Source organism: Gobius niger (assembly GCF_951799975.1).
Source record: "Gobius niger genome assembly, chromosome: 5".
Lineage (NCBI taxonomy): Eukaryota > Metazoa > Chordata > Actinopteri > Gobiiformes > Gobiidae > Gobius > Gobius niger.
Genome location: NC_136856.1, coordinates 4,384,260 through 4,409,088, shown reverse-complemented (window position 1 = coordinate 4,409,088; position 24,829 = coordinate 4,384,260). Strand labels below are relative to the sequence as shown.

The window sequence follows — 24,829 nt, the reverse complement described above, 5'->3', positions numbered from 1 at the left end:
CACTGTTCAAATGTCAACACATTAATACAGTGTCTTATTATATCTAATATTTAGTGATGCCATTTACAACAAACAGTGGCTAAATTAGCTCTGACTCTTGTGCATTGATGTCCTGCCTCAGTGGAGCCACAGGTGACTGACTCCGCCCACTGGAGCTCCGTGAAACACAGACCCACGTTACAAAGAAAATGACTCTTATTTATCGGCCTGTGATTGATTTGATCCTTCAAACATCAATATCAGGCCATTCTCTTCCACATGGTTGTGTTTATGAGGCTTGTTTATGAGAAGACGCAATAATAAAGTTTGTCCACAAGAGGTCAGTGTTCCAGCAGAATGAAACAGCTCAAAGCTTCAAACTGTACTTTTTTTTGGCCTAAGGGAAAGCCTTTAAGTGTTGCTCATCACTACTCCATTGTATTTAACTCTGTATTAACTCTCATGTCAAACCCCTCCCCCCTCGTCTGTCCAGCCGGTGAACCCGTGCTGGTCCCTCCGTTTGCAGACGCTGTGTCTGAAACACCCCCGGGAGCGGATCTTCGAGGCGACGGCGGCTGTGGTGGGCAGCCGGGACCTGGACCTGACGCTGATCAAAGGAGAGCTGGTGGCTGTGGTCAGTGAGCGGGACAGCAGAGGGGACCGCAGGCGCTGGCTGGTCGACGCCGGGGGTGAGGCTTAAACGCTTTCAGGCATTCACTCGGGAAACTGTAAAGCCACTTTATACAAGACTCATCCATTATTGTTGGTACATACAGCGTATTTGGCTTCATTTATTATTAGTTTTTGGGTCTTTTTTTTTTTTAGACCTATTAATATTAGTTTTAACCTTGACACTTAAACATGTCGCTTCTGTTTTTGTTTGCAGGGAAAAGAGGTTACGCTCCGGCCTCTAAACTGAGACCGTACCATGTTTCACCAGCAGAGGGCCCCCCACCTCCGTCTCCGCTCTCCCCCAGAGCAGACCCCAGGCTGGAGGGGAAGAAACTGTCCAAAAGCCTGGACCTGCGCCCCTCAGCTGTGCCCCCCTCTCCTCTGTCCCCCTCTCTCCTACGCCCCTCTCCCGTCTCCCCCTCTCCCCTGCGCCCCCCTCCCGTCTCCCCCTCTCCCCTGCGCTCTCCTGTGTCTCCAAACCCACTCAGTCCTAGCGCTCCTGTGTCTCCTGTGGCTCCTCCCGTGTCGCCTGCGGTGCCCGTGTTTCAGGTGAGTCAATGTTGGAGCTTAAATTCTTCACACAGAGCTTTTCATGACGCTCGTTTGGTGCATTAATTGTTTTTATTTGGGTCATGGTTCCAGACAGACTCATTGTACAGGAAAGGAAGTAAAGAGTATAGAGTAGTATCCTATGCTACAGGGTTTCCGGAGGGTATTATAGTGGATATGACCGGCTTTAATGCTTTTCACATTTGTATTTATTTTATTTTAAGACATTTTAACCTTTTACTCCCAGCCTGAACCAGTTTGGCCTTGCCCAAATCTAAAAGCTTCCAACTGGAAGTTTTTTTTGTTGTGTTTTGGTCACTTTTCCATCGTTTTTTTTGTCACTCTTTCGTGGCTTTCTTGTTGAATTTTCTTTTGTCGTGTTTTTGTTGCGTTATTGTTGCTTTCATGGCATTTTTTACCACCTTTTTGTGTTGCGCTTTCGTCTTTTTTAAACGCTTTTTTGTTGTGTTTTTGTCTTTTTTTTATGCTTTTTCCATTTACTATTTTGTAGCCTTTTCAACACTTTTTCCATATCATTTTCTTTACGTTTATACTACGCTTGCTCTACTAGTGGGTCCAAAGGAGCTTTAGTCCTATTCACTGTGATGGGATTCAGCTGCTGTAGAGCCGACTACAGGCTCTTTTTAAACATCTGATCACATATTACATTTACTCTGGATTTCAGAATCCTAAAATACCACACAAGCTGCAAAAACATGAAATATAATGTAACTCAATTTGCTTCTTTTACAAAGAAAAAATGGGGGGGAAACGCTTATAAATGTACAGATGATAAATATCGAGCCCAAAAATATTGTATTTGGGCAAAAAAAGCATAAAATTTGACTTGCTTTTGCATTGTAGAACAAGGATCACTGCATTTACTGTTGAAGATGACGACTAAATCATCAACAGGGTTTCGTTAAAAAGCAATAGAAGTCGTTAAATGTGCCAAATGTAAGGCCTTAAATGTCATTCAAAACCATAAAGTGGATTCTTGGTAAATAATGACATTGCTCGACTATTATTACTCAAAAGCTGGTCAAAAATACACATTCAAACCTTAAGAATGATATCTGACATGTTGCTTGGATGTAATGTGTTGCTTTAAATGAAGTTGTCTGTATTCTTTACAAAGCCAAGTGGCCGTGACAGTAAAGTAAACTTGCAGATGCCGGGAGAAAAGTTTTGGCATGTCGCCGTCGAGGATGTTAATATTTCAGAGCAGCCGCCACAGATGGAGCTGTCACACGAGCCGCTGATTAATGAGCTGGCATTTTGGCTCCGCTTTGGACACATTTCTCTGCGGATCATGCTGAATTATTGTAGCACAAGCAAAGACCGATCGCCATTGCTTTTTACTCGCTGCTTTTGGCTTTGGCGACATCCATAAATCTCTTCTTTGATCTTCCTCTGAGCCCTCATTATCCTTCAATCCATGTTCAACATCCCTCTGTACATGTTCAAACTGTCACAATATGGACATTTCATCTCCAAAACGGGACAAAGGTGTGTTCAAAAAGGTTCTAAAAAGATCCACATAGGACTAAATCAGGTCTAAATTGAATGAGAACCGTTAATGTACAGAACAGAAGCATCTTCATGTAGGGCTGCTCGATTTAAAAAAAATAATAATCACTATATAATTAATATAATTCAAACGATTATTTGTTGCCTTTAAAAACAGTCTATCTTTATTTTATTTATTTATTTATTTATTAATCAAAAAACTATGCTGAATATTTTCTGTTTTCTAAACAGTCATAAAAGTACAAATGATTTCAAGTTTGCCTTGATTAAGGAGAGGTCTCTGTTTCACACCTGCCCCCTGCTGGCCAGAAAATATATATATGTATCGTTTTTTTCCCGATTATACTAATTTTGTAATGTTTTAGTGTAGTAATTGAAATCGTAATTGAATTTCCATTAATTGCACAGGCCTATATTCATGTACAAAGCCTGCTAACCCTGTAGCTTAGTTCCAAATTGTTTTATTCATTTAAATGTTAAAATTTCAGTCTCAAAATGTACAGGATTAGGGAAAAAACATGTGAAAACTGAATGAATTTAAATCCAAAATGGTTCAGCCTAAGTGTCCCCGTTAGAGTGAAGCGTGGCCCATAATGGCCGGTTTAACCCTGTAAGTGGGAGGGTGAAGGGCAGAGGCACTGAGGCCTCCAGGCTCCTGCACTGCCTGAGCGTGGGCTGCACATCTCATTGATTCACATTAGAGACTCTGAAGAGCAGGAGGAGCGAGTCATATGGAATGTGTGCACTGGGTCACATTCTTTCACAGGATATTGGTTTTGCTTCTAATGGTCTTAGTACTTCACACAAACTTACAAATATATGATCTATACTAAGAGCAGTCATTGAAAGTATTTAAGTACTGTTTTATCACTGGCTTCTGTTCTGTTAAGTGAAACTTAACCTTGCCTTCAAACTGAATTATGTCATATTTGTAACAAACACACAAGAGTCCATCTTGTTCCGATCCAGCTGTGCTTTGGGCCAATCACAGCAGCACATCACACAATATCAATCTGACTTTGCTAGGTTTATGGACACTATTGTTGAAAATATTCCGATACTGTTTTGAGGAAGTCACATCATGGGAAAATAACCCAAATGTCAATGTTAAGTTATGCTAATATTTGTGTTTCGACTCTGTTAACATATACGTGGATAAGTTAAAGGAGCAGGCCACTGTTTTTCCATACTGAGATGTGTTCTTACCTGTGCTTAGACGAGTTGATGCGTACCTGTTTGATCTTTACACAAGCGCTGAGTCACGTAAAAAGACCAAAGATGTTTTTAGCCTTTAGCCTTTCCTCCTCTCCTATAGGTGGTTTTCTACATGCAGGCGCATGTCATCCACTTTGTTGAGCTTTTCCATAACAAAGGCCAGGGCAAAACCGGTCTGACCAGGTATAGGTTTTGGGACCGCTCTCTGGCTGTGGCCAAAGCTCTGACCCGTGTCTGATGTGACGTGAACAGACTCTGGCCTCTGATTGACAACGAGAGAGTGGACAGTCCTCACTATTAACACGCAGGTCACACAGATTTAATATTTCACAACATCATAGGGCTGTTCTAAAAGGGGATTTTGCCGATATTAGCAGCGGTTAGCATAACATTTGCATGTAGCTTACCTTCACAGTTGTATTAAGTGGTTTCTTTTCTGTTTTAATACAGCTTGGCTCCTCTGAATGATTCCATATGTCCCACCAGAGGGCAGCGTTTGTCCACATTTGTTCTCATCGCTTCTTACAAAACTTTCAATGACGATCTATACAGCGTGCTCCTCTGTGGGGGCGCATCCCACAACAAATGTGGGTGTGTGTGTGGTGGAAACAGAAAGTGTGGGCGGGGTAGAGTCGATACGTGCACGTAGATCGTGGCGTGCACGTTCGGGTCGCGCTATGTGGAATGACGGCTTATGGGGCCAAACGGGGCCATAGTCAGAACCGACCAAGCTCTTCGACGTTTTCCCTGTTTAAATACGGTTACATGAGTAGTTAAACGATCCAAGTATAGGTACACAAAATTAAGCATGTCGATTTTCTAAGTGGATAAAAAGGGGTAAACACATATCTCAGTACGGAAGAACGGTGGCCTATTCCTTTAAGCCACATGACGCCTGGCTACTACGACACTTACACACAGCTATAAATGATCCTGTTCAACAGCAGAGTGTTGTGACCATGGACAAACACTGTGTGGCAGTATCGAGCTTATTTTAAAGCAACAATAGCCATGTCCTCACACCTGTCTGCATTATACCTATTCCTTTATTTAGTCCTTATAAGTGGTTTAAAAAGCTCGTTGGTGCTCGAGTGTCTGTAAGCGACGCCGTGTTATTGACACTCATGCCGGCGTGTTAGCGGTCTGTCGGCGCCATCAGGCCAGTGCTGTACGCTCATTAGAAACACTGAGAGGAGATCTGCGGAGACGGAGCCAGTGCCTTAACCTTTTCACTGAGCGCGACAGTCATTTGTGCTGATCACTGTTGGTCAGAGCCACTCGGCCTTGTTAGAGCAGTCGGTCTGAGGAACATGACAGGACAGAATTAGAGCCGCTGCGAGTTCCTGAGGGGAAAATCCTCTGCTGAGTGCTGCCTGACCAATCTTTAAACGGGACCTGTCATGCAAAGAAATGACTTATTTGAGGTTCTATTTCAAGTCATATCTCGTGCGTTTGAGGTTTCATGTTTGTTGTTTCTGATGGGATACACAAACAACACCCAGTCTCTTTTGTGGGCTGTGTCTGAGTGAACGACCTGGAGAACCGGTCGGTTATCATGGACTTTGTGGACTGGTGTGAGCGAAACCACCTGTGCTTCAACACCAGTAAGACGAAGGAGACGGTGATCGACTTCATGAGGAAGCCACTACCGCACACACCGCTGAACATCCAGTGGGAGGACAGTTTCAAGTACCTGGGTGTTCACCTCAACAATAAATGGGACTGGTCCAACAACACCAACGCCCTGGACAAGAAGGGCCAAAGTCGCCTCCACCTTCTGAGGAGACTGAGGTCCTTCTGAGTGAGCAGGCCTCTGTGGTCGCCTCTGCTCTCCACCACGCTGGGCTTAGTGGGCAGCACAGAGCGGGACAAGAACAGACTGAACAAGCTGGTCAGGAGGGCCAGCTCCGTCCTGGGCTGCCCCCTGGACTCTGTGGAGGAGGTGAGGGACAGGAGGGTGTTACCCGAGCTCACCTCCATCACAAGACGAGGACAGTGCAAGATCGCGAATACAAGCTGCCGAAATGAGCTTCCTTCGCAGGGTGGAAGGGGACGCGCTGGTGGGACTATGTCTCCGAGCTGGCCTGGTGTCGCCCCGGGACAGCTGGAGGAGGTGTGTGTGGATCAGGAAGTCTGGGCATCTCTGCTGAGACTGCTGCCCCCGTGACCCAGCCCCGGATAAAGCGGAAGAAAATGGATGGATGGATGGATGGATGGATGGATGGATGGATGGATGGATGGATGGATGGACGGATGGACAACACCTCCCACCCACTGCACGGGACTGTAGAGGAGCTGAGCAGCTCTTTCAGTGGTAGACTGAGACACCCTCAGTGCAAGAAGGAGCAGGTCCTTCATCCCCACTGCTGTCAGACAGTACAACAAGACTGTAAAGTAACATGTGCAATAACCCCCCTTTGCACAACCCTCAGTGATGTTATTGAATGCCGAATGTAACAAGTGAATTTCTCCTTTGTGAGATTAATAAATTATCTTATCTTATCTTTTCTAACCTGTCCACATCCCTCTCCAGGTGGTCGCGGCGTACCCGTTCACAGCACGCAGCCGGGGCGAGGTGTCGCTGTGTGCCGGGGAACCGATCCAAGTCCTGGCGCCGCACGATAAGAAGGGGAACCCCGAGTGGAGCCTGGTCCAGACCCGCGGAGGGCAGAGCGGGTACGTGCCCTCCAACTACCTCACCATGGTGCCCCAGCAGAGCTACGTCCGGCCCTACCCCTGACGCGGAGGACTCTGAGCGGGGCCCGGTGCTTGGGCCCGGTGCTAGTGCCGCGTTTGCACAGTTTTATGATGAAGACGATCAGTGTTTAAACTATTGGACTTTTATCTGATATTTATTCTGTGGCCTTTGAGCAAGCACTAATCCAACACGGCAAAAACGGAGAGTCTAAGTGCTTAAGATTATTTGAATTCTGTAGATTTTGTGTTTTCTAACAAGTTCAGAAGTATTTACTTGTTAGACCTGCAGTTTTAGAAGAAATCTAAATGTTGCTTGCCAATTTCTTGCAGATTTGATAAAGGCAACAAAGGGCTGCACTCTAACGGTAAAGTAAGGACATTGTAATCGGATGGAAACAGCATAGTAACCAAAAGTGTGATAACATATTAAGGCCGATGGTACAGTCGCCTCAAATGTTTCATCACAATGTCAATCAAAATGATATTTTTGCTGACTAAAACTAGACTTAATGAGACTTTAACTGTGGATAAAGGTTTTGTTGACTAATACAAAACAGAATCATAGTAAATAGAACTGACCAAAAACATACAAACTTCCAGTGACACTGTTTGAAAGAGCCTCTTAAAATGAGCAGGTTTGTTCATGTGGGAGAATCTCCATGAAGCGGAAAATATCATAAGTCGGCTAATTTTACACAACATGGAGATGTAGTTTTCTCCGCTAAAACAAAGTTTGCCCCGGTCTGCTTCTTTTCTCTTCTTTCTCTCTCACGCTGAGCTGCTCTGAGCTGCTGCAGCTTTTAACTCCGCCCCTTGAGTCTCCATGGAGACGGTTGTCAATCTCAGCTGAGCTCGAGGATGATAAAACTAAAGGCTTATTAAGAAGTTTTACTTTTGAGAGCAGACAAAAAATATTTAAAACGGAAATAACCTTTTTAATGGGCCTTATTGTCGGCTATATTATGAATCTTAATATTAATGAGCAGTTTTCTTTAAATATCAGGTGACCTTTATTATTTCCAATAAAATCGATTCAAATCGTAATCGTCCAAAGTGAGTAAAACATTTTTTTATCTTATCTTTTGTCCATATTGCTCAGACCCAGCTTCTTCTTCGTGATTCCATTAGTGTGTATTGCACCTCCGACCCGGAGCAGGGAAAGTTGCAAGTGTGGTTTTCTGGCCAGAGACACCAGGGAGAGATGAAAGACCCCCCCAATCATCCCATTAACACTTGTATTACCCCCACAGGGACTACGGAAAGGGTTTATTATGGTAAACAAGTTACTTAGTACTGCTTTAAATCTAAACGTCTTCCTTTCGAAACTGCTCATTTAATTTTACTTCATACGTTCATCAGAAACACACACAAAAAAAACTAAGATGCAGCTGCAGTTTTGACAATCTTTTACAAAAGTTACAAAAATAAATATGCCAAGATTTTTTTTAAATTAAAAAATATATAGTATTTACAAATAAAGTGGCATTAAAAATCATTCAATTTGATTCGCTGCCTCCTGTAGAAACCCTGAAAATTAACTCTGATTGTCGGAATGGAAACGGGACACAAACCCAGTATAAAGTTACATGGAAACCTTTTTCTTGGTAATAACTTGAGCCTGCAAAATGCATCGTATCCTTTGCTATTTCCATCCTTTTAACCATTTTTGATTGTCCTGTAAAGCAAAAAGTGTTTCATGATCAGAAATGTCTTGAATCCGGACAAAAATGGAAGTCAGTGTTTGCAAAACCTGAATAAATGAACCTAAACTTGTCAGAATTCAAGCAATTTTAAGATCCTTTCCGTTTCTGCATTGACATGTTTTCTTAATAACCTGTTTTACTGAGAAAGTGTTCACTCACAGTTGTATAAAAATGCATCCAGGTTCTTCTGATTGTAGCACAATAACAAATGCTAATATTAAGTATAAGCAGTTTGAACCTGTGTGTTATGAAGGGATTGCTCATCGAAAGTGTTTTTTACTCTTTTATTGGTTGCCTTTTGAAACAGTCGAATGCACGACCAGGACTGTGTGTAGATATGTGTAAAATAATGTACAAATGCAAGTATTTATTTATGAAAAGTGCCGATGTTCTGTGTGTTCTTGTGCTGTTGCTTGACCAAAATATAATGAAGGACGTTTATAACAAGACTGTGACGACTCTTTTGTGGTTATTGTCAAAGTTACTGGTGTTCGTGTCCACACAATGGTTGAAATCTTTACGGCACATTACATTTTCCCCGTGTGTCCTCAACAGAACGTAGGCTTTTGCTTCATTAGCCTAAATTTACGGTTCTTAATCACAGAAATAAAACTCAAATGAAAGAAATGTACAAGGATTAAACCCGAGCTCTTGTCGTTTAGAAATTATGAGCTGACTATTGGCTATTCTGGAGGGACTGCAGACCGTGGAATAGTGGTGAAGAAGCTCTCCTCAAAGGGCTAAAGGGCCTATGTCACCGACCTGGAGACTGGTTGGAGACTCGAGTGTCCGCTGGTCACGAAGATGTCTCTGAGACGTCCCCTGGCCACGCATTTCGTACTCAAGGCAACTCAATGCGCATTACATTACAATTACAATCAGTTAAAGTTAAAGCACATACATAAATACATGGGAAAGAAGCCGAATGCCCAGCTCGGGTCGTCCGTTGCATTATGGGTAATGGAATTTTTCTTTCAGCTACCAAACAATATTGATAGTGAGCGTGAAGCAACGAAGAAAGCTCTGATTTGGACCGTTTTAACCGTTGGAAAGTCGATGATTTAAAGTGTGTTTGTCATCGCCGTGGAGATGCTTCAAATGTGACGACTCGTCCTTGTTCACATGGATGGAATAATTATGTGAGAAAAACTTTTCTGACCCTTGAAGGCGACTGTTGGACAAAGTGTAGGGTCTGAAACTGGCCTCATGTCAAGACATATTCAGGACATTTAAACTGGAGTGAGAAATAAACGATAGAGTTCTTTTTTTTTTTTTTTTTTGTCAATAAGGAAGTGGACAGTAAGCAAAATCAGAGAGATCCAGAGAGATCTTTTTTTTTCAAACAAATGCATTATTATCCACAAATAATGTACCGTTTTCGAGTGTCTATGCTGTCTAGTGATCGGCAGAGTAACCATATTATACTCTTCCATATCAGGTAGTTAATTTCTTTGAGACAAGAGAATTAGTGATGTATTGAGGCATTGTGGCTCGTGGGACTATACGGTGTTCCTCGTCAAGACACTTTGATGAGAACATTTTCTGCTGGTGGTGTGCCTCGTGATTATTTCAATGAAAACAATGTGCCTTGGCTCATCAAAGGTTGAAAAACACTGGGCTAGGCCATCTAAATTTACTCACTTTTTAAAAAAAAATTTTTTATGAGTGATCTGATGGTGCACCACATAGCTAATCGATTTGTTTGGTAGCCGAAATTAGGAGCCTGATTGACCCACGTATGCGCAGTCGAGATGGGCATTCGGCTTATATACAGGACACAAGGTCATGTGTTGGAATTCTTTCTTTGGTAGGGGAGGGGCGTCCAACTGTCGACTGGAGGGCGGGGGAGCTGAGGAAAAGTCCTGAGTGCAGACGGGTGGTCAGGGAGGGGACGTGTGTGCAGTTATTTGCATATAATGTTTTTGAATGTGTTTGAATGAAACTGTTTATAAATGTAATCACAAAAGCCTCAGTCCTTATCTGGTTACAAAGGAGATACCAATGAGATCTCAAAGACATGTCTGGGAGACAATGCACAGAAACGTCTCACAGGTTGAGGACAACAAATAGCAACACAACTGCTTGCGACCGTTTTCACCAAGCCTATCTGGAGACTCTCCTCATCTCCTGGGGACGTCCACCAAATCCATACGACACAAGTGGTCGTTTGAATGAATTACGACCATATAAGACGTCTACTAAAACAGTGTCCCCAAGCTCCCATTGAGAGTATGTGCATTACATTTAACCCAATACAGGAACAACTTTATTGTACGTTGTGTATCTGACCAGCTGTGATAATGATTACAAAAAAAAATAAAAAAATGAGCCCCACATGCATTATGTGAGGATCAAAGGCAGCCCCAGATCTTCAGCCCTGCCACACCTGTGAGGAACTGAACGTCCAGCTGTGCCAAAGGCTCTCCAACCACAGCAGCTGGCACAACTCACCAACTCTCATATTATATTATATGTGTAGGCTCGGGTATCACCATCTACTCACAACAACAGCGACACCAAAGCACTTACCATTGATGTCTTTGTGAGTCCTTCTTTTCCTCCATATGCGTAATTGCCAACTCCATATCTCTCCTGTCCACTTCCATCGCTGTCCTCAAACGTCCTCGTGTTGTCAGACAGAAATATTTATGTTGTAAATATCTTGAAAGCGAGGGAAAAGTCAGGACGGCGGCTCCGTAGGCAGGAGCGGACCATAGCGGACCATAGCGGACCATAGTGTGGACCATAGTGGACCATAGTGGACCATAGTGTGGACCATAGCGGACCATAGCGGACCATAGCGGACCATAGCGGACCATAGCGGACCATAGCGGACCATAGTGGACCATAGCGGACCATAGTGGACCATAGTGGACAGGGGAACGACAGGACCTGGGATCAGCCTGACACAGACACCGCCACTTTTTCATCATTTAAATGCATCTTGGAATCACAGGGAAAAGTTTCAAAATGTTGATGTTAAATCGGTCCAAATCAGAGCTTTCTTCTTTGCTTTACACTAACTATCAATATTTGGTAGCCAAAAGAAATTCCATTACCCATAATGCAACGGGCGACTATGACGTGGCAGACCCTTCAGCCAATCAGACACGCTCACCTGCCCAAACGCCCTCTCGCTGATACACGTGTTTTCATTGGACGGAGCGAATGTCAGTCTAGTTGAAAAACCCGCGAGCTAAACACAGCTGTGATGTTTTATATTTTTATCCTTCAATGACGAAACTGCGGAGAAATGAACCACATCAGTTTGATCAGGACGTTTGGAGCACGTTCTCCAGAGGAACTCTGACAGAGACGGGGGACTTTGTGGAGAACAGCAGCGGAGCCGAGGCCCGACTTGACCGGGGTGACGAGAGGTGTTTCCCCGCATCGTACGCACTGAAACCCGGGGCGGAACCGAGGCTCGCGGCGGTCACCGGACAACCGGACACACGGGTGACACGGAGTCTGAGACACGAGGACGTTTGAGGACAGAGATGGAAGTGACAGGAGATCTGGAGTTGGCAATTACGCATATGGAGGAGAAGAAGGACTCACTCAATGGTGAGTTGTGCTTTGGTGTCGCTGTTGTTGTGAGTACCTATAGCCTATACATATAATATAATATCGTTAGCCACATAGCATTGCCTAACTCATTTTTGTATTGTTTTTGGAAAACACGTAAAAAGACGTTTTATAGGAAACGCATTGTGATTGTTTTTCTCTCGTTGCCATTTTAACAATACAAAATGACTGAATGAATGGCGGTTGGTGTGATGCGTAATAGCGCGGAGCGCGCGCTTGGAGAGCCTTTGGCACAGCTGGACAGGTCTATTTACCCATCTTGCCAAACAGCACAGCAGCGCTACAGGCCATCCACAATGCCCTGGCTGACATCAAGGAATGGCTCACACAGAACTTTTTGCATCTTAACCAGAGTAAAAGTGAGTGCATTTTGTTTGGACCCAAATTTATGGACTCTGTGTTGGACCAGGGAACACTCGCCCCTTTCTCTCAAACAGTGGTGAGAAATTTAGGGGTTCAGTTTGACGACCATCTGAGATTCGACAAGCAGATCAACACTGTTGTCCGGACAAGCTTTTTTCAGCTCTGTCTCCTGGCCAAGGTTAAACCTTTCCTCGGTCAGGATGACTTAGAGAAGGCTATGCACGCTTTTATTAGCTCCCGTATTGACTATTGCAATGCACTTTATGTGGGTGTGAACAAGTGCACTTTAAACCGGCTGCAATTGGTGCAAAACGCTGCAGCTCGGCTGCTCACAAACACTCGCCGGTGCAGTCACATCACTCCAGTGCTGCACTCCTTACACTGGCTCCCAGTACATGCGAGGGTTCATTTTAAACTGTTAATGTTTGTTTTTAAATCACTGTATGGACTTGAACCGTCTTATTTATGTGACCTGCTTGTTGCACATCAGCCTAGTAGAGCGCTGCGGTCTGCAGGACAACACCTGCTGGAGGTCCCCAGGACCAAAAGTAAGCAGTGGGGTGATCGTTCCTTCTCAGTGGCTGGTCCGAGGCTCTGGAACTCTCTGCCTGTTGAGTTACGAGCCATCACTGACCTGACACTGTTTAAAGCTAGGCTGAAAACACACTTGTTTAAAGCCGCTTTTGACTGCTAATTGCACATGTGTAATGTATATGTATTTTCTTAAATATTTTATGCTAAAATTGTTTTTATTATATTGCACTTATGGAAAGCACTTTTGGTTCAGCGGGTGCTGTTGTAAAGCGCTATACAAATAAAGGTTGATTGATTGATTGATTGATTGGATGTTCAGTTCCTCACAGGTGTGGCAGGGCTGAAGATCTGGGACTGCCTTTGGTTCTCGCATTGGGGCGCTGTTTAAGTAGACGTCATATATGGTCGTAATTCAGTGATAAAACAAACGACCACTTGTGTCGTATGGATTTGGAGGACTCCAACAGGCCGGTGAGAAAGGCCCTTAACCCATGATTGTACATTTGCGTTACATACGCTATTACATCGGAATATGAAGAATAAATAAATCATGTCACTGTAATTGCTTTAATTGAAGTAGATTGTACTTATCTTTTTGGCACAAGGCCTTGGCAAAACCATGCGGGGTGTTTCTCCTCTCATAAGTCTGGCAGAAGTTGATCTAACTGTCTGGTACCTCTGGAGTCTTTAATGTGATGTAAAACACTCTGGGCAGGAGAGAGAGAGCGGATGGTTGGAATCCAAAAGACTGAAATGGGAAATGAGTTTAGGACCAAACAGACAGGGAGGGGGCGAGATCTCCTCTTTCAAACTTTATAATCTATTCAGGAACTGCACGGTCTCATCCACCAGATGAAATGACGATGGATTGTTGGATTTTTACACACAGTCATTTCCTGGCATCGAATCACCTTCACGTGACAACATATAAAACACTTTGTATGTTTCATGACTCTAGGACAGTGGTCCCAAAGCGGGGGTCACGGGACACTGAAGTCACAAGATCATTTTGAGACTATATTTTTTCATTTACAACATTTAATTTCATGTATTTTTTTTATTGAAAACATCATTTTCCTGTGTGTGAAATGAAGCCAAATGTCAAATAGAGTATCCAAACTAACATGGTTAAACCAGATTTCAAATATTTTGCACCTTGAATCATTTTAAATGCTAGTTACATTTTACAAAAGGGGGTCCGGAGTTGATGGTCAAATGGACATATCAGTGTTCACTTCCTCCCTGATCCCACATGATGGTCGTCAAGGTTGTAAACAGGTTCATGCAGATTCTATAGAGGAAAAAAATGATTTTGACGTAACAAAGTATTATTATTTTTTTACTATAACTATGTTCTGTTTAGAGCTTATACTATTGCACATAAAACGACTTAGATTTGATTAAATTGTAGTTTCTCTGGCAAAATGTGACGCACATTTCCCCTGCTCATATCAAACCATTGTGCTGATATAGCTGACCAATGGCTGACGAGGGTGGGGATGGTGGTAACACAATCATCGCCTATATACAGATAATAACACTTTCTTGATTTTAATACTTTCACAGAATGCCTAGACTGTGGAAAAGAAAGACTGACAGAATTGTGCTAATGCTAAAAAAAAAAAGCATCTGCTGTGGTCAGATCAGTTGCAAAGGCTCATGGGATCTGCCATAAAACACTGAGCAGATACTGTAAAACACAGCAGAAGCTGAGAGACCGGGGCCCAGTATCGTCCCAGTGTAGGTCACACTGAAGCATCAACAGAGTTTTCTCTGAGGTGCAGGAGGAAGTGTTGGCTGAATATCTGACTCACAGACCTGTTTTATGGACTGACTGTAACGTGAGGTTAAGCTTATGACAGGTGAGAGAGAGAGAGACATTGTTCTGGATTGTTCTTTTATTTAAATAAACCTCTATTGGAAGCGAATCACATGACGTGCCCTCTGTTTTTGCTTTTTTTGTTTAACTGTTACAACTTACCCCGGTAGTGGGGTAACCAATGGCCGCTGGCTGCTCTGCTTTATGCCCACGACACTAGAGGCCGCCATTGCTCCACCATTGCTGTAGTATCTCCCATATCACCGCTAGTCCCCCATTGAAAAGCATTGGACTTTAGACACTATTTTTTTTATTTCTAGGCTAGATATTCCTCCTTTTTATTTTTTTGTTTTTTATTTTTTTTATTTAAACTTTAATAAAGACAGAGACACCACAAACAGGTGACATTTACAACAATGACAATACTTGTGACAGACTTAGACCATGACAACATTTACAACATAAATGACAATACTTTTAACAGAATTTTAATAGATATTCCTCCTGAGATAACGCTGGGTTAGTCACAATTTAAGAACCTGGTTTTCGTAAGAAGAATTTTAGAAATCTCGTGCTTAATGAGGGTCGGACTGTTAGCATTGGAGCAGCGCAAGCTACGCGTCACGCAAGGGCGGAGTCTACAGTGAAGATCCCGCCCTTTTGCCCTTTTTAGGAACATGCTTCATCAGAGCTGGAGAGGAGGAGTCTGTAAATCCGCCATGATTTCCCCCTCATGCGTGGTCATTATGGTAAACGGGGAGGAGTGAGGAGAAGCTGTCCATTATATATACAGTCTATGGTTGTAACAAAGGAACACCATGTATTTGACATCAACTCACGAGGTCTGTGATATTCTTGCAGAGGTTAGATGTGGTGCAATTTGTAGTTAATAAATGTGGGTACTTTGTATATAGTTTGAGAACTTTGAGAACTCTAGCTCAAAAGTTCAGTGAGTTGCCGGTGCTGAAGCAAAAAAGTGTTACAACCAACACTTACTTGCTGCATTTGTTCACTTCTACCCAGAATTTGTGGTTCAATCGCATTCATTTAGATCCTCCCATTATGTCCCTGAGTAATACGAGGTACTCCCTTGCTACTTGTATGTATTTCTCCTCTGATGTAGTACTTGAGTGATGTTCCCGCGATGACAACACAGCGCGAGAAGCACCAGGAGCAAAAGAAGTCTCCGCTAACCCGAGCCCGACTCCGGCGTCTGCCAAAAGTCCCGCTCCTCTCCCCACTCCTGTCTTCACATCGGGAGCTACATCTTAATCATGTTCCCGTCTGTCTGCGCTGTCAGAGAGGCCTCGCTCCTCCTGACTCTCCCCCGGGAGCTCGCCATGTACCATTTGCATAGAGCGGGTTTAGAGGGAGAGAGCGCAATAAATGGAATCGGAGCTGGGATCTCGACTCGGGCCACTCTCACTTATCGTCAGGTCTGAGGCCAAGTCTGTGGCACAGGCGGTTCGGAGTTTGGAGGAGGAAGATGGAAGGTGTGGAAGCATTCTTTTTGTTTTGAAGAAAGATTTAATTCTTAACCCCCGCCTTAACTGAGCACATTTTCTCTAGTTCAGCTTTAGCCAAATCTATAAGTAGGGATGCACCGATACCACTTTTTCTAAAACCGATAAGAGTACAAGTACTTTGATTTAATTACTTGCTGATACTGAATACCGATACGAGTACAAGGCATTTTCTTCAACAGACTTTTTGAAGTGACGGTTTATAGACTGACTTTTTTAACCTGTTAAAGACCAGCTCTGGAGGTCTTATTTGGTTATGCTGTACTTAAAATTATAATAATTTGTAATAAAAGATTTCTTCTTCAGGACTAAGGTCTTTAACAGGTTAAAAAATTTAGTTCAGGGGACATAATTAGCAGTAGATTTCCGCCATATGAGTCATGATGTTCATGCATGATCCTCGTGATCATGATTGGTTGATCATTTTATTGTCATTTCATTGCCATTTTAGGGAATTCATGTTATTCTTATGTGATCCTCATGATCATGATGAATGATTAAGATTTTCATGCACATTCAGTGTCTTATCTTATCTTATGAACCATTATTATAAAGTGTTACCGTCAACATGCACAACAGCTAACCCTAACCCTGGACCTAATCTGGCAGGTAACAGGTTAAACCCACAACAATGACGTCGCTCAACTGTTTTTACCACGAACATTCTTCAAAAATACAAAATCAATGTTCTTAAACAAATTTAGCTGCAGTTCTGACTGAAGTGTTGCACAATCTTTAGCTCAAAATGTGCTTGTTGTGTGAATAGCAGTGTTATTCCCCTGTGTTACGACCCAGCTCAGCCAAGGGGAAGGGAAAGTAACAAAACCAAGATGTGAAATGGTAAAACTAAAGTTGTAATTTATTTAAAAAGGAATGCAAAGGTGAATTGAACAAAGGTTTCAAAAAGGGTTCCAAAAACAAAGCTCAAACTAATAACCAAACGAAATACAAAAAGCAAAACCAGTCTCTAACTTAAGTCACAAGGACTACGAGTGTCTTTACAACAGATTCAAAAAGACACAGAGCAAAGTGGCATGCTGTTCACATCCAATCCCAGCAGCCCCGAATGGCATGTTGGCAGGTCCTTTAAGGGTGTGGCCGTTCAGGTGGGAGCCCAGGGTTGGCCTGACTCTGGGGCGGCGCACCAATCACAGGCCAGGGAAGCAGTAGGACCATTATCCAGTCAGGAACCAGGCTCAGAGACAGTCCACCAATGGCTGTCGAGGACTTCCACAGTCACATTTAAATACAAACAAACAAGGTTCAGCACACAAGATGACACCACAAAGGGGTATGGCCAAAATGGAGGAGCTGGTGGCCTAGGGCTGTAACACCCTGTAAAATCTTTGTATTTATATTGAAATGGCATTAGAAAAGCGTTACATTTCCCTCTCTGCCGCCTGTGGAAACCCTGAGTTTACAGAAGGGGGTCCCCGAATTGTCGGTTGAGTTATTTTGAGAATCGCAACCCTGGATCAGACCACGGTTTTCAAAGAATATGGAGCTGATGCCCTTTGTTGAACAGTGATGTAGATGAAAAGCTACATTTATTTATTTGTATGTGAAAAGATTGAATGAAATAGAAAAAGAAGACTGAGAGGTGGATATATAGAGCGAGGACTTGCAGAGCTAAGTGTGGGGTGTCGGGCTCTAGAGGAGAAAAAGAGTCAGAGTCAGGGCGAGAGAAGAGGGGGAGAGGCGGATCAATGTCACGGCAGAGAGCACCAGCAGGGGGCGGTCACACACTGAGCGAGGTGAGTGTTCAAGGTGAGCCGCAGAGCCGTGGGGGACGACCGACGCCTCCAGACGAGAAGCTGTTTGATTATGGGCTTCAAGAATCTAATGAGCGAGGAGGGAAAAGAGTAAGATAAGAAAAAAGAGATTTGGCTTCACGTGGGCACATGCACTGTTCACTTATTCACGTACAGCGTTTATAAAGCGTACGCAGGTGCAAGAGGAGAGGACGTCTGGCACATCAGCACTGCACTAATAATGTCACCTACTCCTCACACTTGTAATGTTTAAGAGGAGATACTACAGGCAAAACTCACTTTTTGGGCCAAATTGGGCTCTTAAATTATAATATATATGCATTATTCTTTCACTCCATACTTGGTGGTGATAAGCTGCTATTGTAGCCACAGCAGCCCTGGGGTAGACTGACGGAAGCGAGGCAACCAGTCTGTGCCATTGGCCCCTCCAACCACCACCAACCACTCACTCACTACATTCACCCATCCAAGAACCGACCAGGCCCTTCTGAGATCTGACGGGATCTGGTTTGACGACAGCACCTTAAGAAAATATGTAAATCTAATAATAACATGTTTAATTATTGCACTGGTTCAATGGTTCATGATACATTTATTTGAAAAATTGTAATTTCAATACATTTTTCTCACATTGCAATGTCTCCACATATACAGACCCTTTCCAAAAAATGTGAATATCATGGAAAAGTTTATTTATTTCTATAATTCCAAACATTAAACTTCCATAGATTATAGATTCAGGGCCCACAACTTAAACCATTTCAAGTATTTAGTTTATTTGTGCATAATTTGGGCTTCCAGCTCACAAAATCCATGGAAACAAGATTTCCAAAAATTAGAATACTGTGAAGAAATCAGCATTTACTTCTCAGTTTTTGCAGAAAAAATGAAAAGAAATTAGGATCAAATCAAACAAAAATATGGTACTTTCAAAACGATACGTCAATCTTCAATACTTCAATACTTTGCCTTAATAACTGCCTCGATGCGCCGTGGCACTGAGGCTTCAGCCTGTGGCACTGAGGCTTCAGCCTGTGGCACTGAGGCTTCAGCCTGTGGCACTGAGGCTTCAGCCTGTGGCACTGAGGCTTCAGCCTGTGGTATTGAGGCTTCAGCCTGTGGCATTGAGGCTTCAGCCTGTGGCACTGAGGCTTCAGCCTGTGGCATTGAGGCTTCAGCCTGTGGCACTGAGGCTTCAGCCTGTGGCATTGAGGCTTCAGCCTGTGGCATTGAGGCTTCAGCCTGTGGCACTGAGGCTTCAGCCTGTGGTATTGAGGCTTCAGCCTGTGGCATTGAGGCTTCAGCCTGTGGCATTGAGGCTTCAGCCTGTGGTATTGAGGCTTCAGCCTGTGGCACTGAGGCTTCAGCCTGTGGCACTGAGGCTTCAGCCTGTGGTATTGAGGCTTCAGCCTGTGGTATTGAGGCTTCAGCCTGTGGCACTGAGGCTTCAGCCTGTGGTATTGAGGCTTCAGCCTGTGGCATTGAGGCTTCAGCCTGTGGTATTGAGGCTTCAGCCTGTGGCACTGAGGCTTCAGCCTGTGGCACTGAGGCTTCAGCCTGTGGCACTGAGGCTTCAGCCTGTGGCACTGAGGCTTCAGCCTGTGGCATTGAGGCTTCAGCCTGTGGTATTGAGGCTTCAGCCTGTGGCACTGAGGGAGTGATGGAAGCTCAGATCTCCTTGATGCTCTCAGCTCTTCTTGGTTTTTGGGTCTGGTGTCCCTCATTTTCCTCTTGATAAAACTCCATAGATTCTCCATGAGGTCTAGGTCCGGCGAGTTGGCTGGCCTGTCCAGCACTGATGGCCTGGACATCAGACCAGGTTTTGGTGCTTCTGGCAGTATAGACAGACTTTACATTTTCCAGCCTGAGACTGAACAATATTGTAATGGGTTTTTTTCAGCTGGATTTTTTAACCTCTTCACTCCCACCTGAACAGATCCCATTTTCTCCAGTTTGGCTTTACCCTAATCAGAAAGCTTCTTAGGAAAAAGCACCAAAACAGCCACAAAAAATGAGAAGAAAACAGGGATGTAAACGCAACAAAAAAGTGACAAAAACTCAACAACAATGTGACAAAAATTCAACAAAGATGTGACAAAAATGTGACAAAAACTTAAGGAAAAATGACCGAAATGTGGCAAAAATTCAACCAAAAACGTACAAAAATTCAACAAAAACTTACAAAAATTCAACAAAAATGTGACAAAAATTCAACAAAAATGACCAACAAAAAAACAACAACACACAAAATAAGGTGACACAACACAGCAACAACGCGAGGAAAACGATCTGTTTTGTGGGTCTTAGCTTTCAAATGAGGTGTTACACAGGCCTATATAACAGCCAAAGAGGACAGAATGCATTTGGTTTAGGTGGGTGGTAAGAGGTTAATAACCAATTCCAAGCCTGATTTTTTTTTTTTTTTTTTATATATATAAAAAATTAACCAAGGCGAAATTTAAATTTGTACAGATTTTTTACAGATCCCAACTGAACCGAGCACATTTCCCCCAGTTTGACAGTATCCAAATCTAAACATTTCTTGAAAAAAGTGTCGAAATAGCAAGAAAAATGAGACGAGGATGAAAAAGCCACAAAAAGCAACAAAAGAGTAACGTGCTAACTGTAAAAGGAAAAGGAAAAGGAGGAAGGAGCTCTCTTGCCACTTTTTAGATGCGGCCAACTTGTTCTGTTCTGAGCTTTTGGTGCAGCTTGTCTTTACCCCGCATTGCCACTAGAGGGAGCTCATGTCTGCACGTTCAGAGGATGAGGCTGTTCTGGTTTCTGACCCAGCAACACGCTCCTGATGGTTTCTAATGCTGACACAAAGTTCTGTATCTGCACTTTGAATTCATTTCTGCACACACTGTTTTAGCCTATTCATGTAAGGCCTTTTTATGTAACATTTTACCCGGGAAATAGAAAACAATAAAAGCATTTATACATCAAATACAATGGGAAATACAAACACAGAGAGAGCCTGACTCAAACCTGACTCGAAACTTTGAGTCTTCCGATAATCGTTGCACAGTTTTCCCGCTGAGCGCCGCGGCTCCAGACTGAACTCAGAAAAAAGCATGTTCCCTCCCGTGGATCTCGCAAATGGGTTCAAAGCACAATACGGCTATTAAAAATGCATTAGTTTTTTCCCCTGACCTCAGCCTCTTTCACGCTTTTAAATGGTGTGAAGTGCCGCAGCCCGCCCCCTGCTGCGCGGCGCTCAGCGGTGCAGCCTTTCCTCCAAAACAACTAAATGTCACGATTTACACTCTCTGTTCTTCATGCGGCTGTATTTGTGCGTGACCGTGCACTTTCAGGGGCTAGTGCTGAGCGGAGGAGACGCTGCTGATCCTCCTCTCTCTCTTTAGTTAGGCCTTATCCTGTGACCTATAGCCTTTCAATAAGATCAGCCATTTTGAAACAACATGTGTTTTTCGCATGGTAACGCAGTAGAGCTTCGATTAGGGCTGCTCGATTATTGAAAAAATAATAATCACGATTATTTTTGTCATAATTGAAATCACGATTATTCAAACGATTATTTGTTGCCTTTAAAAAAAAGTCTTTATTTTATTTATATATTTATTAATAAAAAAAAAAAACGATGCTGAATATTTTCTGTTTTCTGAGCAGTCATAAAAGTACAAATGATTTCATGTATGCCTCGATTAAGGAGAGGTCTCTGTTTCACACCTGCCACCTGCTGGTCAGCCCTCACACCTGCGCAAGTAAACTGAGCAGCGCGGCCTGATGACATCATCAAACAGCGCTGTTTGTTTTTATGTCAGGCAAAAGCATGACCCATGGCACGTGAAATGTGAAGGGAAAATAATCCCAGCGCCATGAAATAATGTAAGTGTGCTTTGCCAGAAAAAAATGAAAAATAATTTAAAAAAAAAATTTAAAGTGAAAAAACAAAAAGTGTTGTTGTTTTTTTTCCGATTATGCTAATTTTGTAATCGTTTAGTGTAATAATCGAAATCGTAATCGAATTTCGATTAATTGCACAGCCCTAGCTTCGATGCCACACGTGCTGCAAATAGATGTTCAGTCATTTGCGTGATTATCGGTTCATGTCAAACATTTTTATTGTAATTACACACGGCCGGCTCTCCTTGAGCATCGCACATGTCGCGGGGCATTGTCCACTGGAGGTTTCTGCTGCTGGGCCTCATTCTGCTGCTTATTTTAGGCCCAACTTCCGCGTGGAGCTATGATTCAGAAGCAGCTGCTGAGGGAGAGAGAGAAACAGAGAGAGAAACAGAGAGAGAAGCATAGAGAAAGAGACAGGGGGAGAGAGAGAGAGAGGGGAAGCAGAGAGACTTTGACTTTGCACATACAAACTGTCCACAGTATCTCAAAGTCCGCCGGCTCTTTGAGGAACCAAAAGGGTTCCTCAAAGCGGAACCCTTTGAGGAACCTCTTGGAGGAAAGAGGGAGCTGGTGGAGAGAAAAGAGAGAGAGAAAGAAAGAGAGAGAAAAAGTGAAAGAGAGACAGGGAGAGAGAGAGAAAGAAAGAAAGAAAGAAAGAAAGAAAGAAAGAAAGAAAGAAAGAAAGAAAGAAAGAAAGAAAGAAAGAAAGAAAGAAAGAAAGAAAGAAAGAAAGAAAGAAAGAAAGAAAGAAAGAAAGATGGAGTGAAAGGAGAGGGAGTGAAAGGAGAGGGAGTGAAAGGAGAGGGAGTGAAAGAGAGAGTGGGAGAGACAGTGAACAGCGGAAGAGAGAGAGACAGAGGGCTAGCTCTTGTGCTGGCACACAGAGGGGCGCAGGCTCCTAGCGACTTATTCCGAGTGGCGGAGCTACTTGTGAGTTTACATCGCGCTGCCTTGTGTTCTTCTTTAAGCCTGAGGCTCTCACAGGTCAAACTAAAACCTTTATTTACCCCATCACGAGCTAAACAATGTTCATGTATGCCGCTGTGGCACGGATCGGCCCGCTTGGCGTGAACGCGAAACAAAACAAATGTTCCCCCCCACGACCCCTCTCTCGACCGCGGAGTCGATCTGGTTGGAGGAAAAAGTGTCGCCACACACTTAAATGTGATAAGTCTGGAGTGGTAAGATCACAAAGTGCTCTGAGCGCAAAATGTTACGCTACAGTCTCCGTTTTGACACACAAGATCAGGACCCAGGAAGAGAGAGAGAGAGAAAGAGAGAGAGAGAAAGAGAGAGAGAGAAAGAGAGAGAGAGAAAGAGAGAGAGAAAGAAAGAGAGGGAGAGAGAAAGAAAGAGAGGGAGAGAGAAAGAGAGAGAGAAAGAGAGAGAGAAAGAGAGAGAGAAAGAAAGAGAGGGAGAGAGAAAGAGAGAGAGAAAGAGAGAGAGAAAGAAAGAGAGGGAGAGAGAAAGAGAGAGAGAGAAAGAGACAGAGAAAGAGAGAGAGAAAGAAAGAGAGAGAGAAAGAAAGAGAGGGAGAGAGAAAGAGAGAGAGAAAGAAAGAGAGGGAGAGAGAAAGAGAGAGAGAGATAGAGAAAGAGAGAGAGAAAGAGAGGGAGAGAGAAAGAAAGAGAGGGAGAACGAGAGATTTTTTTTTTGATTTTTAACCAAAACTTTATTAACAATTTCCATGTTCACATTCCCACCACGTGCTAATTACAAAAATTTACAACAAATACAGAGTGCACACAAAGTTATTTAAAAAAAAGGTCCAAAACAAAGCTGTCCTGCCCTGACTGAGGCTAGAACCCCCCCCAGCCCCCAACTGTCCCCGAACTCCTCCAGCCTCATGGACATTTGGGCGACCCCAAACTCCAGCAGGAGCCGAGCCTGCACCATCTTTACAAACAGCACCTCTGCACTGACCTGACTCTGCCCCTGCACCTTCCTCTTCCTGCTCTGGTACACAGCCATCTTCGCTTGGCCCAGGAGGAAATTCAGGACCCGCCCCTTCCTCTTGGCTTTGCCACCAGCCCAGACCCCCCCAACATAAGTCAAAGCATCAAAATCATATCCGCACCTCCTAAACAGTGCCCTGAGCAGATCAAACAGCCGTGTCAGCCTCCCACACTCCCAGAAGCAGTGAAAAACTGACTCCCTGACCCCACAGAAAGGACACCCCTCCCCCACAGTGCGGTCTACTCTGCAGACAAAGGCATTGACCGCTATAGCTCCATGGAGCAGTCTCCACTGTAGGTCTCCCTGCCTCATGGTCTGTGGTTGTTTGTACAGGTGACCCCAGGCCGGACTGTCCTCAGTGTTCAAGCCCAGATGAGTCCTCCACACAGTATCTGTGCGGCCAGAGAGTCTTTGGTGGTTCAGGGCCTGCACCATCAGCCTGTAAAAAGTTTTTCCTGGGGAACCCTCCAGTGAGGTAGAGACAGGGCTCGACAACAAGGGGCCTGAGGAACTTTCCAGGTCAGGGCTAAGAATGATACTGGGGAAGGGATCTGCAGAGTCAGGGAGCAGCTCACCGGAACTGAACCTCCTCAAAAGCGCCCAGTCATGTCCTGTCAGTTTCTGTCTCCAAAGGGTTAGAAGACGTTCAAGTGTTCGCACTGACCTCAGGCCCAGGTGAGCAGCCAGAGCCGGGGCCATATCCAGCTGAGGTCCTGCCTGCTCCAACAACTGCTCCAGTGTGTCGACCCCTGCACCCATGAAGCGATCTCCCAGTGCCGTCCCCGCCCAGGCAGGACAGTCCAGGCGGCCAGACAGCAGGGGCTCCCTCAGCAGCCAGTACAGCGAGGTGGAAGGCTCCCTCTGCTTCCTCACTTTGCTCCACACTGTCATCAGACCACGGTAGAAAAGCGGGAGAGCATCCAGTTTTCGATTCGTGAGGAAGAGAGACAGTCCCCTGCCCCCAGCTCGCTCCAGGATGGAAACCGCAAATGGCCTCCACACCAGCTCCTCCGGACCTGCCACCAGCCGCTGGAGGAACTGCAGCCTGAAGGCAGCCCC

General features: G+C 44.0%; 1 protein-coding gene across 2 annotated transcripts in view; it reads left to right on the top strand.

Moving 5' to 3' along the window:
* The window catches only part of arhgef37 (Rho guanine nucleotide exchange factor (GEF) 37), a 47,714-nt gene extending 40,767 nt beyond the window's left edge, over window positions 1-6,947 (top strand). Inside the window, exons 13-15 of one of the 2 annotated variants that reach the window (XM_079556195.1) lie at window positions 473-668; window positions 866-1,185; window positions 6,479-6,947. In XM_079556195.1, coding sequence (XP_079412321.1) covers window positions 473-668; window positions 866-1,185; window positions 6,479-6,685 — 723 coding nt within the window. In that variant the 3' untranslated portion in view covers window positions 6,686-6,947. The remainder of the gene's footprint in view (window positions 1-472; window positions 669-865; window positions 1,186-6,478) is intronic. The other variant, XM_079556194.1, reaches the window with a different exon arrangement.
* Window positions 6,948-24,829: the final 17,882 nt, after the last annotated feature.